We start from the raw sequence: 13990 nt of genomic DNA, 5'->3' as shown, positions 1-13990 counted from the left end.
CAGAGCATGCAAGGAAATTTAATGGGGGTTCCAAAGGCCATACTCTAAAAACTGTATAAATAGGGCACAAGATTTTCTTCTGCACCTTTTCTTTCATTTGTTTATTTTTTTTCTTTTAATAAAACTTCAGGCTACATGTCTGTAGCAAGAATTTAATTTTCCAGTATATTCCACAGGGTAACATAAATTAAAATTGCAGAAGTGGTATCCTTTTCTATTAACTTCCATGTGACTTGCCATAAGGTAGCCTAAACCGACTCTGAGTTTTTTTGGGGCACGCCAATTAGAAAACCAAAGATGCTGTCACAACAACAGCTGCGAAATCTGGAAATGTCACTTCCATCGTTCATGGACTTAACGCTCCTTTATTTCCCTTGGAAGAAAGGAATCAAGACATTCTCATAAGGAAGGAAGTCTAAACAAAGCATATGCCCACAGGAACCCAGTGCCACCATCCATGGAAATAAACAGTGCCACACGCATGACCTTTTCTCTTGCAAAGCAGGATTGGAAACAGATGCGTGAAAAGCTGTTGTCACTTGCCAACTGCTAAACTTGTTTTGTAGATGCAGAATGTACGCAAAACCTGCACTTTAGGAAGCAAACCGGAAAGCAAAGATCAAGCAAAAAATCAGCACTACCATGTCTACCTCCTTGAAAGGACATTTCAGTCTTGCAAACACCTACTCATGTGACACTTACACATCCTGCGATATGGCAGTTTAGATCCTTGTTTGCAGGGCTGAACAGTGCATGTAAAGTGCTCTGACCTTCACCCAAGTGTGTCAATGAAAAGCCACATCAGGGACTACAACAAAAACATTCTCATGCTACATAAAGAAAAACCTACCTGGATGTCCCCACCGCCATCAGGAAAGATGCCTGGAAGACCCTGAAATTCATAAAATGTGGTCTTTTAAATACATCTAGACAACCACAAGGAAGAAATATTATTTTCAGAAAATGCAGTTTGCAAACCTAGATCAGCACAAGGCAGATACCTAGCCACGTGGTGTAAAATGCAGTCCCAGAACACAGAGTGTTATGAGCTGCACCAGTCCTCAAAATGGACACGTCAGACATGAACATGCACTGGAAATGCACAGCTGAGCTTGGGAAAAGATCTTTGAGCCTTATGCCAACAATTTGAGGAGAGCAGCTGTGCCTGGCCCTCCTTTGGATCTGGGGGAAAGCCCTCCTGATCCTATTTGGCCCTCCAAAGAAACTCCTGGAAAACCAAAACAGAGATTTGCTGTTTTCCAGACCCCTTGCTGGCACTACAAGAACACACACCTACAATACAGGCTCCTGGTGGAGTCTGTGCCTGTAGCAGGGGCTCCCAGACAGGGATGTGTCAGGCACACAAGTTACCTCCAAGGGACATGCAAGCAACAGGTATGTCCCTGCTTGCCCTCTGAAGGACATGGGAAACTAGGCTGCAAATGCTGCCCAGATGGCTGAATGTCTGTCCAGAGCCCAGCATCGTTAGCACAGTGGGACTACACAATACCAATCTAGGATAGCAATTTACAAGCTAACTAGACTTAGATACTACTAAACTGGCAGATACATGACCTTTTAAGAGTGTGGAATAGGTCACTACATTAGATGTGGTCCCAGGACCTGATATTTTGAGAGGAGGGAAGGATAAATTCCATATTGATTCAAGCAACCATATAAATTTTACTTGAGAAAACAAAAAAGCCACCCTGTGATCTCTCTATGTCATAAAGCCTGGACATCAGTGGGTTCCTCCATCCCTTACAGAACAAATAATATACAGGAGATAATCCACACACCAAAGTGCAGCCAGTGAGAAGTCACTGATCTCCTTGAGGCTCAGTGTTTAAAGACTGCTGAAACTTAGCCCGGAGAGGGAGTGCTCATGGCAATTTCAGCAAATGAAACACGCACGTGCTGGCAGCAAGATGAAAATTTCGGATTCCCCATGGGAAGTTTCTCATATTTATTTATAAGTCTCAACTTACAGGAGGTCCGGGTGGTCCAGGAGGCCCTGGGAATCCAGGCAGACCATAAGGACCCTAAAAAAAGAGAAAAAGAGAAAGAATTTATTTTCTTAAACATTTACATGAAAATGTGAAAGAAGAGGAAGGATAGCTACCAAATACCATGGCACATTTGTGAATGTGAGGCAAGATATTTCTATTGGACTACGTCGCACCCTTCCACAGCTGTGAAGAGAATAGCAGATGCAAGTATAGGGATTAGGATGGAAGAACATATGGTGTACCTACATCCCAGCTCCTACTGTCTCTGTACCTCTCCAGTGGAGCTGTGAGCATACAAAAATGATGGTATGCTTCTGCAGAATGGGCTCCCTCAGACCAGACCCACTCTGCTCAATAGCTTCTTACTGAGGATGCTGAAAGCACACGCCAGTGGTGACTGACCTCTGTTCTCATGACATTGGCTGCTCTTTTGTTGTTACTCATCGTTGATAAAAGAAGACAGGGCTGCAAGCAGCTGAGTGTCTTTGGCACGGCACTGGTTGACTGGAGTGACACTGCACAAGCTCGTACAAGGAATAGCATCGCCCGTGGGCATACACAGAGCTTGCAATGCCTCATGCTTCATGCTTCCAGAACAGCGAAAGAAACCCGAAATGAACCTTATTCCTCTGTGTTTGCAGTATGTTCAGTGAACGGGGATCAAATGGTGGGAGAAACTCACAGGAGGACCCCGAAATCCATTTCCACCTGGAAGCCCACTGGGTCCTGGAGGCCCCTGTTGAACAGAGAAAAAAGCTTTACAACCTCGGTGACCTCACAGCCGCCAAAGCCCAGTAAACAGCCTGGCTGTATTCATTTTTCTAATCCCCCAGAGGAGCCCACACCCAGACAACTGGTTTGCCAATGCACATCTTTCTTTTTGCTCCACCTTTCCATGGGGCATGCTATTGTCATTGTCATGCGTTGACAGCATCTGCCCCCACTGACTCACAGCAGCTCTGAGACACCCCAGCAGAACAAAAGCTGCTCCAGAAAAGGCCACTTCCAGCAATCACAAGGCTGCTCTGCCTTGAATTAACATCAGTGGCCAGCTGCCTTGAGGTTAAGGTACACATACCAAGCCCACAAGGCTGCCAATATGCACGACTTCATATACTGCTGCCCAGCACAAGAAAGGGACCCAAGACTTGGGATGGGTTTGTAACATTCATATTAAAAAAAAAACACAGAGTATCCAATAAAGCTAGTATAGTAATTTAAATCTCTTTTTTGAAAAATAGACTCATTACTTACTGGAGGTCCTGGTAGTCCTTTGCCCTGGAAAGGATATTTGAAACAGTAAAAGATCACTTAGAAACTGAACATACGGGAAGAAGAGCAGCATCTCAGAAAGTGCTTCTTATTTTTTTTTTTCCTTTCAGATTTCATAGTGCTCTCCTGCCCCCCGGTTATTGTAATTTGCAATCAGAGCATAGCTAAAGTCTTAATGTATCCCTTTTTTTTATTACCTCTAATAATTTGTATTTCCTTTACATCCTTGTTACCTATGAGACATCTATAAAGAAAGCCACATACGGTGACATGATAGTGGGACACAGACATTTTTGAGGATAGCATTCTAGTTCATCTATCTGCTTTCCCTGTTTTCATGCATTTTTTTGTTTCCGGAGACCTCATCTCTACTGACACCTGCCAGAAGTCCTGCAATGCAAGATCCATGTGTGGTGACAAGGAAGAGGGCTACTGAGTCGGTCGTGGCCATCTAACAAAACAGATGCCTGGACGTGTTGTGCCACCACACCGGTGAAGGACTTGTGAGGCTTTCCCTCCTGCTCTGTTCCTGTGCCTGGAGAGCACATTTATATCAGTAAGAAACAAGATGTGGTGATATCTGCTCATGGCAACAGAGGAATGTGAGTATTTGAATCAGAATAGCAAGCTCTGCAATTGAGCTCAGCTTCATGAAGAAACAGGGCTGTTAATAATTGTTGGAGAAGACTGTTAGCTTGTTTAGCATTAATTGAAGATCTTTTTAGACGCAACACTAAAAAAAGATTTATCAGAGCAGTTGTATTCAGAAATCCTTAGGCTTGATGTTGAATGTGGATATTCAGTCATTGTTTGATTTGATGGAAAGTATTTAAGTGGGGCTTTCTTTACAGAGACATCCATTCTGGTCATTATGAACCTAGCATGATTCTTCTCTTATTCCATCAATACAGACATCAAAGACTAAATGTGACTTGCCAATAGCTAATGAGATGTTTAACAAAGCAACAAGGATTTCAAAATGAGCATGGAATGACTAGTAATGTCTGTGCAGCCAAATAGTTTAATATACAAAACAGTCTATTCCTTTTTCTTACACAGCACAAAAGACATCATCTAATAGAAGGAAGGTTTGATATGCGAGTCTTTATCCCAAGCTAGGTTGCTTTATAACGTCTCAGAGACTAAGAGCAGGCCCTGTGTTACCAGAGCAGCTCAAGCATACATATTTAAATACTTAAACAATATTTTCACTCATTCAAGTTTTGATCTCTTTGTTTGGGATACAAGGCTTCCCATATTCTCTCGGTGCAGGTTCAGGCATGGTCCCACACACCACCTCTACATATGCAGTTCCAGGATTTACTTACAGCTTGTCCAGGTGGCCCGGCAGGTCCCAATGCACCCTACAGGAATAAAACAACAGACTGCAAATTAGCAGGTCAATCAGAAATAAAACCAAAACTTCCTTTTGATAAGACACCAGTGCCTGCTCTGCTTGCCAATACTCTCTGCTTGGAAACTCCAGCAGTGTCTTAGAGAAACAGTACACAACTGGAGATGCTCAGCTGCATTAAATAATATAAGGACAGAAACTTTTGGATAATGATTCTGTCATTCCCAATTAATTACTCGATGGAACAACACTGTAAGATAGTAGGGATGGATGCTCCAAACTGGCCCCAACAACTTGCTTTGCTATTTGCAGGATGAGAGAGAACAGGGGTTAAAACACGAGCTGCTCCTAAAAGACTAAATAGACACCTCTGCGAGTCGCAGCAGGCCTCAGATGAGCCTCCATGAATATCTAAACATTCATAAACTGAATTTAATTAATTGGAAATATTCCCATTCACAGTATTTTCATGATGTAGATACAGTGAATGAATTATCTGGAATTATTTGCAAGATCTGATTTGTTCTAGTGAATTTTATTAATTCATACATTTCCCTTCAGTCTTGGCAGCTTCTGCCTTTTCAGTAGTTTCCCTGGCAAATCTGAAATCTCCTTTCCCATTTGTATTCTTCCTCTTTAGCTTGACTAGAGTTTGGTGATATTAAGTCTTAGACCAGAATTTAGTAATTCTTGAAATTGCTAAATTCCTGCTTAACTAAAGACAATAAGCCAGCCAGAACTCCTTAATCCCTTTGGTGCACCACAAAGCCTTCCTCAGCCTTTCACCTGCTGGATTGACCAAACCTGTTTTCCAAAAGTTCTCAAAACGCTCTACCAAAAACATCCTGAGAACGATTTCCTGAGCTGGAAATAAACCGTATCTATCCCTAGGGCCACAAGAGCAAGGCAGATGGGCAGAGCTGGAAAGTATCCCGACACACTGCCGATTCCAGTGATGACTCCGGCCCTTTCCTAATGTTGTGCACACCAAATGAGATTAGAAACATTTTCCCTCGTTAAGTCTAAAGAGAAAGATACTGAGGACCCAACTGCCTCATTAAGAATAGTCTCGTGGGGAAAGAACGATAATCCAATAAAAATCAACTCTGTTTAAAATGTCAGCTCATTCATTTTTCTCACTGCAAGTTACTCTGGTTTTCTTCCAGTCACTTTTATCTTTAGGCTGAAGTCTTTATAACCACTGACGCCTACGGGACAAGCTGAGACCTCTTCTTGTAAAAACACAGAATTCCCAGCACCTACTGGTTTACACCCTAATCCTGCACTCCCCACCCCAAAACAGCTGCATTACTCCCTTTTGCTTTGGCCCACGTGCCAAAAGGTTGGCAGTGTACCCAAAGCGCCAAGTGTTGGCACTTTGCTCTCCTTAATTTTGATATCTTTTAGGTTGTAGGGTGGAACATTCAGCAGTGAAAAGTTTTGGTGCAATAACAGATCACTGCGTCCCTGAGCAAGCTGATGTGACTCCATTAAATTTAAATGAGAAACTCTAATTTACACCTCTGTTTTAATAACAGTCTGACTCAACTCATTCTCCTGATAACAATGTTCTTTCTCTTTTGACTAGAAAACAATCTTACCATAATTTTCCACTTTAATATGTTTTATGAATATACAACTACTGAGCACAGGAAATACTTGATTAATATGGCATTATGAATTCATAAATAAATATGAGTAATTATGTGATTTTAGAGCACCAGCACTGTCAATTGCTTAGAAAACCACTGACTTGTTGATGTTTTCCTCATTGCTCTTAGTGTAAAGCATCAAACTTCAAAATGGCTTTTGAAAACTTTCCAATGAAAGCCATCAGGATCTAGCAGTGAGGTTAAAACCCAGCTCATTCAAACAAAACAAAACACCAAAAAAACAAATAGGCCTGATCTGATCAGTCTGTAAACAGCACCATGAGAAAAGCTAATGCATGCTGTGAACAACAGGAATATTAAAGATAAAAGCCATTTTGTTATGCCAGCTGCACAATACTTTGTCCCTGGACAGATATGAATCATTGCTGGACTGAAACGTGGTATGCAAAGGAAAGGAAATGTTTAGCAATAATATATTACTAAAAACTGTATTCTAGGAGCCCACTTCCATATGCCAAACACCTTCTGTCCCCTTCTGTCTCCAACTCAGAAATACATACTTATTCAGAAGAAGTCATAGTGTTAAGTGTGAATTCAATCCCACAACAGTCAGTAGACACCTGCTTATTTCAGCAATTCCTGCAAGACCTAAATATGTTCTTAAATTTGGGCAGAAGAAAGTCACTCAGAATAATGATGCTGCCCTTTTAGGGTGCTAGAGCTTTTAGAGCTTCTTTTCTTTTTCCAGGCTTTTATTAGACCAATTAAAACAATTTTCCAGATGGACCATTGACCTTGAAAAGCTCCCATAAATGACAAGTCCCAAATTTGCCCCATGCTGACAGATTGAGTTACAGGACAAGGGAAAGCATGTCAAATCAGAGCACATAGTTACATTAACTCTGTGTGCTAAAGCAGCGTTTGTGTGCTTTCACTAAATAGCTGAAGAGGAAGTTCTTGTGCCCAGAAATTATCTGCTTCATTACCCTGCAAACTAGGAGTTTGTGTGCTAAAGTGGGCATGGGCAGTTATTACCACCGAACATGAAACAAGGGCACAAAACTCCTCAATTTTCTGTGTGTGGTCCCAAATCATTCTGTTTCAAAAATCAAAGATCAGTTCCCAGAAGATACTGGACTCTTGCCACAAGCAGCCTGAGGTGTCGGGATTTGGCAGCCCTGGATCTCTGGGAAGAAAGGTGGGCCTAAGGAGAAGTGCAGGAGAGGCGTTTTAGTGCAGTGCTGATGGGTGGAGACTCAGAGCTGTGACCAAGATGTTTGGGTTTGACTTCCCCAGTGGCCAAGCAAACAGCCTTGCACATGAGAAAGGAAGCAGAGTGTATCAAAGATACGTGGCTCTACCACTCATTTCTTCAACTAAAAGAGACAATTTCACAGTTTTAAACTTTGGGTGACTCCCCTGGGCAAAAAAATAGATGATTGTCAGCCCATCACTACAGCCCCAAGTTCAAGAGGATGGTGGACCAGTTCTGGATGCAACCCTTATCTCTCTGTACTGGGAGACAAGCAGATAGCCATGCTGGATAACACCTGGGCTGAATGGCTCACTTATGTTTTGTTCTTAGTGTCATAATGGAGGCCTAAGTGTCTTCCTTGTAATGTCCCATTGTAGGTGATCTGAAGGACATCTTTAGCGTCTCAGGCAGTCATTTTGTCTCTGGGGTGTCCCCTCAGCGGAGCTGTAATGTGCAGGAAGCAAGCAAAACCTCTTCTTGCTATGCTGGCCAGGGAAGTCTGTGCCAAAGCAACTAATAATGCCAACCATATGGACAGCCCCAGAATTAGTGAAAGGTAAAAGTTTAAACAGTAATACACAGCAGCAGTAACTATAATCATAACAGAGCTGCATACTCAGAATGAAAATAAAGGCCAGAATAGATTCACTTTGATAAACTTCTTAATTAAGTCTATTGACTGCTTCAAGGAACTTTTTAGATGCTCAAAATACTACAAGAGCTGTTCTGCATTAGTATTCCCACCGAGGCTATCCAAGCACATTCAAACCCATGTGAAAGAAAGATGGCTATCGTGCCCTGCCTAGAGAAAAGCCATCTGGGGCTCCATTTCAAGGGTCCAAGCATTCTGCGAGGGTTTACAGATAAACAAGCCACTGTCATCAACACCCAAAAGTCACCAATTCACAAAGGAATTAGAAGTCATCAACACAGGCAATGACAATGTTTCATTTAAAGGGACTTGAGATCTAATGTGGTACTCACACGGTCTCCCGGAGGCCCATTTGGGCCAGGTGGGCCATCAGTTCCCGTTAAACCCTGTGGAAATGAAAGAAAATGTCAAGGTGGAGAAGCACAGTGATAAGAGCTGTTGCAAATCCCTGTCACTATCACAAATCACCCGTATGCCAAGCTCTCAGCAAAGCCTAACCACTTTATTTCTCTCTGTAATTAAGCACAAGGGAGAGGACTAGAAGCCAATTATCTGCACCTTTCCCTACGCATTTTAAGTGTGGATCAACACTACCAAGTGCTCTTGTTACTGGAGTTTATTGAGCTGTTGTCCTTCAGCTTAGTCGTGGAAGCTGCCTAAATGCTTCCTCCCAGCCAGAAGTAAAAGAAAGTGTACTAAAACCTCACCCATAGTCAGTTACCATGGCAGTAAGTTGGTAAGCTGTGAAAATTTCACTGTGTGCAGTCACCTGTCCAGATTTTTAGGGAAAAACCCAGGGCAGTGACCAGCAGACCTCAAACCGATAAGCAAGACTGGATTTCTAAAATCAGGCTCAATGATTTTACTCCAGAAATGCCATCAAAAACCCATATTTCTACAGAAGAGCCCAGTGCACCTCTGAAGAACTCCAATATTTCATTGTAACAGTGCCATCCTAGCAGTTTTATATCTCTAAATTGTTCTCGTGCTACTTATTTCAATCTAGAGATGCTTTCAACTCTTAACATTTCTCCTGATACAGAAGATATGTAGACCTAGTACCCACTTTGCTTCTCCAGTAGACACAGAGAAAGTTGATGAGACACTTTAGAACAACATCTGTGCCTATATGAAATATTTACACTAAGAGAAGATGACAAAATACTCACATCTACTCCAGGAAGGCCAGGCAATCCAGCTTCACCAGCTGCTCCAGGCTTTCCTGGTGCACCCTTTGGCCCCTGAATCAGAGAACAGGCAAATCTTATATCATAGCAACAGAAAGGTAGCATATATTGATAAAGATTACAATATGGAAGTTCATTCATTCACGTCTTAATCTTACACCAAATAACACAGAAAAATTTCTCCAAAGAGGTGAAACTTGTCATGAATCCATATCCAAATCCTAAATGCGTTTCAGTGCTTTGGCTCAGGTCTCTGCAACCCTATTAATCATTTACACATACAGTTGTCCTTAAGCTGTTCCTAGTAGAGAGGTAGAAAGGGATGGGATACAGGGCCCAAAGCAAAGAGCTGTGGCGCATGGCACACCTTTCAGCATCACTTGACAGATCGAGGAGCTAAAGCAGATTCAAAACAATGCCAAAAATAACCACACATTTATGGTTAGGCACCAGTTTTTGTTATACTGGTGATGAGTGAGCTTTATTTCAGGCACATCCTCCTCTAGCAATGAAGCAGGAGAATGTGCTTGTCCTCAGGACCAGTGCTGAGTACCTCTGCTCCTATGCATCCCTTATGGAAATTCTGCTGCAGCTGAAGAGGAAAGCAAACCACTAAGTCTTAACTCTTGTGTGGTACTACTCCTTAAAAGGATGAATGAGATGGTATTAACCAGATAATACTTACTGGTGGGCCTGGCAAACCAGGAGGGCCCGGCTCGCCCTAAAGAAAAGAGAAAAGACGTCAGTATTAGCGATGAACCTCTCCTTTCTGATGACTTCTTGCAACCGTGGTGCTCCCAACTGTACACAATCTCTCCCTTCATGCCCGCTCCAAGATTTACCACACTCAGTGGGATAAAGGTGATGTTCTGGATCACCTCCTAGAGCAGGATGAACCTGGATAGCCTTTTCCACATCTACAATAGCAGATTAGTGAGACCCACATCCCCGGTTACTAACCTTGCCAGGCTAGAAATAACACCACCCCCACTGGGGGGCTGATAATTAGAAGTTAAAAGGCAGTAAGCAAAGTCATGGAATTTATAGCAGGTTTCTGCATTTACTGTGTTGGCAACTGCGAAGTCTGTGGGCTCTCCACAAGACTGGCTGCCTTGATTTGCTCAGGCAAGGGTTTACTCACGGCGTTGGTAACTGATCAATGCTCAGACCAGAGGGCCACCGCACAGAGGGAATGTTGTCCTCTGGCTTGATGAAGAAACTCTTTTGCTGTCCATTACCCACAGGCTTTCCATAAATAGCTATCATGATCGTAGGTTGGGAAGGTGCCTTGCCAAGGAAATGAAAGGAGCACTTCTTTTGCAATGAATGGTTTGTAACGGCAGCTAGAAATGGCAGCATAGGTGGTTCGCCCCCTCCTTCACCACGTTACATTTCCAGCCCTTTGCATTTTTCCTCGCTGATGTGATGGCAATCCATACAGCAAGGTCACAGCATTAGCAAATGCTGTTTGGGACCATCTTAAACCTTGATCCTGCCATCGTGGACCCCTGCAGTACTCGGCAGGAGCCCCAGAACTTCAGTCAAATGAATCAAAAGCCTAATAAGTGTTTATACCCCAAATGCCACATCACTGGGAATTAGAGACAAAGACTGTCAGCAAAAGGAAGCGTTCCCCTGGGTGCTTGGGAAGGAAGTTTACTCTTTCTTAGCAAGTTTGTGTTAAAGTCAAGCCAGGAGATGAAAATTGGAAAAAAATAAAGCTCGATTTTTCAAAAGTGACAATTGCTTATTAGCAATTTGGAGAATTACATTCTCAGAAATAATTCACAGGAACTCGTCGCTAATTCTTTTGATCACAACAAGCTGTTTCTATTCTTGGAAGAGAGAGATTTTGCTTGTGAAGCATGTTAAAGGCTATAATTATAAAAGATTTCATGTTGCAGCTCCTACCGAAAGGCAGGAACGAAAGCAGCAGCTTCTAGAAATTGTTCTTATGGGGTTCATCCAAGGTTTGTTCAGAGAGCTCCTGAATAGTTCAGCTGTGTGTTATGCACCACTTAATGGCTCAAGGCCCATGGTAAGGGACTGCTGAGCACCTCAGCAGCATTTATCAATCTCAAAGACCATTCAGTGACTCTTCCCACACAGCATTCATCCAAAGCCATCTGTGAAGACAATCCAGCTGGAGTGGCTTACAGAATTTAGAAAATTTGCATTGATAAGGTCCAGAAGAGTTCTGACTCCAAAAAAAAAAAAAAAAAAAAAAGGCTCACCACTACTGGTTTCATTCTTTGCAGTGGTGGAATTGACATTACTGCTTGGGCTCCACATGTTCCTCTCCATTCAGCGCTGGATTATATATGGTGTAGTTTTTTGGAAGGTACTGCCACAAAAACAGTATCCCTCAAAGAAGAAGGCTGCCTGAATGTGCTCAACGCTAGCCACAGCTCTGAATCTCTTCTCCTATGTAATTCCTTACAGGTCTAAATGTCTGACTGAACTGCAGAAACCGTCCCTGAACAGCTCACGCTAACAGGACACCTGAACTGACCTACATCTGTAGGAGGGATGTCGTTTGGGTCTGTTCAAATGGCAGACCATTCCCATGGAGTCCAAACTCCAAGTCTTAAATACTTTACTCAGCAGTTTGATTTATTAGGAGTAGGTTCTTCACAATAATTAGGTGTTTGATCCTTTCCCACAGGGAGCTTTCCAAAGCTTTAGCAGTGGATAAAAAGGTGTAGATTCACGTTACCAACATTTCCCTGGGTTCCTGTTTCCAAAAGCAGTCAGAAGTGATATCGATGCAGTTCCAGAATAAGATGTAAATATTCTGTAGAAAAGAGCGGCTGAACAACACAATCATGGGGATTTGTTTCTTTCCAACTGCTGTTACCTAGAAGTTGGTCACAACCTGAAGTCTGAAGGGCTTCATCCCTCCCATAATTCATCTTTTTCCCTTGGTATACAAAACCAGCCACCCTGTCCTGAAGTCCGCTGGCCACACTGATGTCCTGCTGCAGTGACTCCACAGGCTCCCTGCAGCTAATGGGAACATGAATCCTTTGCCCTCCTCTGGGGTGTCCCATTAGGCTTTTTATCATGAAAAACAGTGGAGAGAAATTGTTGAGGTACCACATCTGAACTACTACAAAACCTGAGTGAGATTTTCAGAAAAAATATCTCCTTTAGTTGAAAGGACACTTTAGAGGGAATAGCTGCAAATCAGCGGTTTTCCCTTCAGCCCAGCCTTGCTCACACAGCCACCATGAAAGCTCACCACTGCAGACAAAAAAGCTCCTTGTTCACCATTTACCGGGGAGCTAATATATCTTTTTTACCTTCTTATCCAAAAGAAAATGACCTGCATGGAATGAATAGAATTTTTCAAGGCTGCCTAAAGGCCCAAGTGCAAGAAACTTACTTCGGATGAACTTTTAAAAAAACAAACTCTGCTGTAGTCCATAAGCAGCTTATGGAGACGAGCACTACTCAAACTGAATAACAAGATGGAAACCTGGTCTTTTGTAACTGATATGTTGAAGATTCATCTGATGCCCTTATCCATTGCCAGCTACAGAACACAGTACAGTTCTTCTCCAACAGATGCACAGAACCTCTATGGAAATATCAATTAAAAGTAATAGGCCAAGGCTTTTTTTCCTCCAGTAACTCCTGTGGTACAGTCTTCTACCTATGCAGGACATGATCATCTAAGGAACTGCCTGCTGAAATAAAAGTTTCATTTGCTGTTTGGGCCACTAAAGGCAACTCATATCTGGAAACACGAGTCAGATTCTGACCACTCGAATGTCAACGTAAATTAGCCACAGCCACACTTACACTGTTGGAATAAAACCAATACAAGTAAGAGCAGTGTCTGCATTAAGAGTTTCTTCAGGCTCTCCAGAAATATGGTCTCTAAAATATCACATAAACGTCTCTCAGAACTACAGAACGTGCAGTAACACTGGTGCACGTTGTACCTGTGCACACAACCTTCCGTATTTTGTTCTCCTTCCTTCCTACACAGGGAAAGAGAAATATGCAGCTCTGCAGGCATGGTTGTGAATCCCTGTGCATACACTAGGATTGTCCTTAACTCTCTCAAGACAGGGGATTGATCCTGCAAAGACAGTGAGGCCGCTCAGCACCACTGTTCACCATTCTGACCCTTGCAGAACAAGGTCTCTTGCAGATGGGCTGGTTCTCCAGGTCCATCTACCTGTGACGGATGGCCCAAAGGCTGTGGCTCTGAAGAACAAGAAGCCCTTCTCTGTTCAGCTCGCTCTGCTCTGCTCCACCCCTCGCCCACCCTCAGCTGAGCCTGCCCTCTGCCGCATGGCACTCACATCTATGCCGTCCTTGCCAGACGGTCCAGGGGGTCCTCGGGGTCCAGGAGGGCCTTGTGGTCCTACTCTCTGAAAGGATTGGGGGGGGTGAAGAGAAAGAGAAGAGTATTTTTGCATCAGAAGAAACATACAGACTAAATCAGAAAGCCATGTCTGAGTCCCACAGCCACCCCATCCCGCAGGGTCCCCCCACCATCCCGGGTGGACTTGGAGGAGCTCAGGACCAGAACAAGGCTCTTTAGAAAACCTTTTTGACTGAGCACATCCTCAGGGCTCCCAGCCCATTTATTGTGCTGGGAATGAGACCTGCTTGCTGGGAAGCAGACTAGTTTTGT

General features: G+C 43.1%; 1 protein-coding gene across 1 annotated transcript in view; it reads right to left on the bottom strand.

Annotated features, from left to right (window-relative positions):
* COL9A3 (collagen type IX alpha 3 chain) overlaps positions 1 to 13990 on the bottom strand; it is a 38146-nt gene that overhangs the window by 21773 nt on the left and 2383 nt on the right. The window contains exons 2-10 of the mRNA XM_040575879.1: positions 13656 to 13724; positions 10028 to 10063; positions 9325 to 9396; positions 8488 to 8541; positions 4610 to 4645; positions 3264 to 3287; positions 2692 to 2745; positions 1989 to 2042; positions 851 to 892 (exon numbers count right to left, since the gene is read on the bottom strand). Of these exons, the coding sequence (XP_040431813.1) occupies positions 851 to 892; positions 1989 to 2042; positions 2692 to 2745; positions 3264 to 3287; positions 4610 to 4645; positions 8488 to 8541; positions 9325 to 9396; positions 10028 to 10063; positions 13656 to 13724 (441 nt within the window). The remainder of the gene's footprint in view (positions 1 to 850; positions 893 to 1988; positions 2043 to 2691; positions 2746 to 3263; positions 3288 to 4609; positions 4646 to 8487; positions 8542 to 9324; positions 9397 to 10027; positions 10064 to 13655; positions 13725 to 13990) is intronic.

The sequence above is a fragment of the Cygnus olor genome, chromosome 16 (assembly GCF_009769625.2).
Source record: "Cygnus olor isolate bCygOlo1 chromosome 16, bCygOlo1.pri.v2, whole genome shotgun sequence".
Classification (NCBI taxonomy): domain Eukaryota; kingdom Metazoa; phylum Chordata; class Aves; order Anseriformes; family Anatidae; genus Cygnus; species Cygnus olor.
This window is presented reverse-complemented; position numbering and strand designations above follow the sequence as displayed.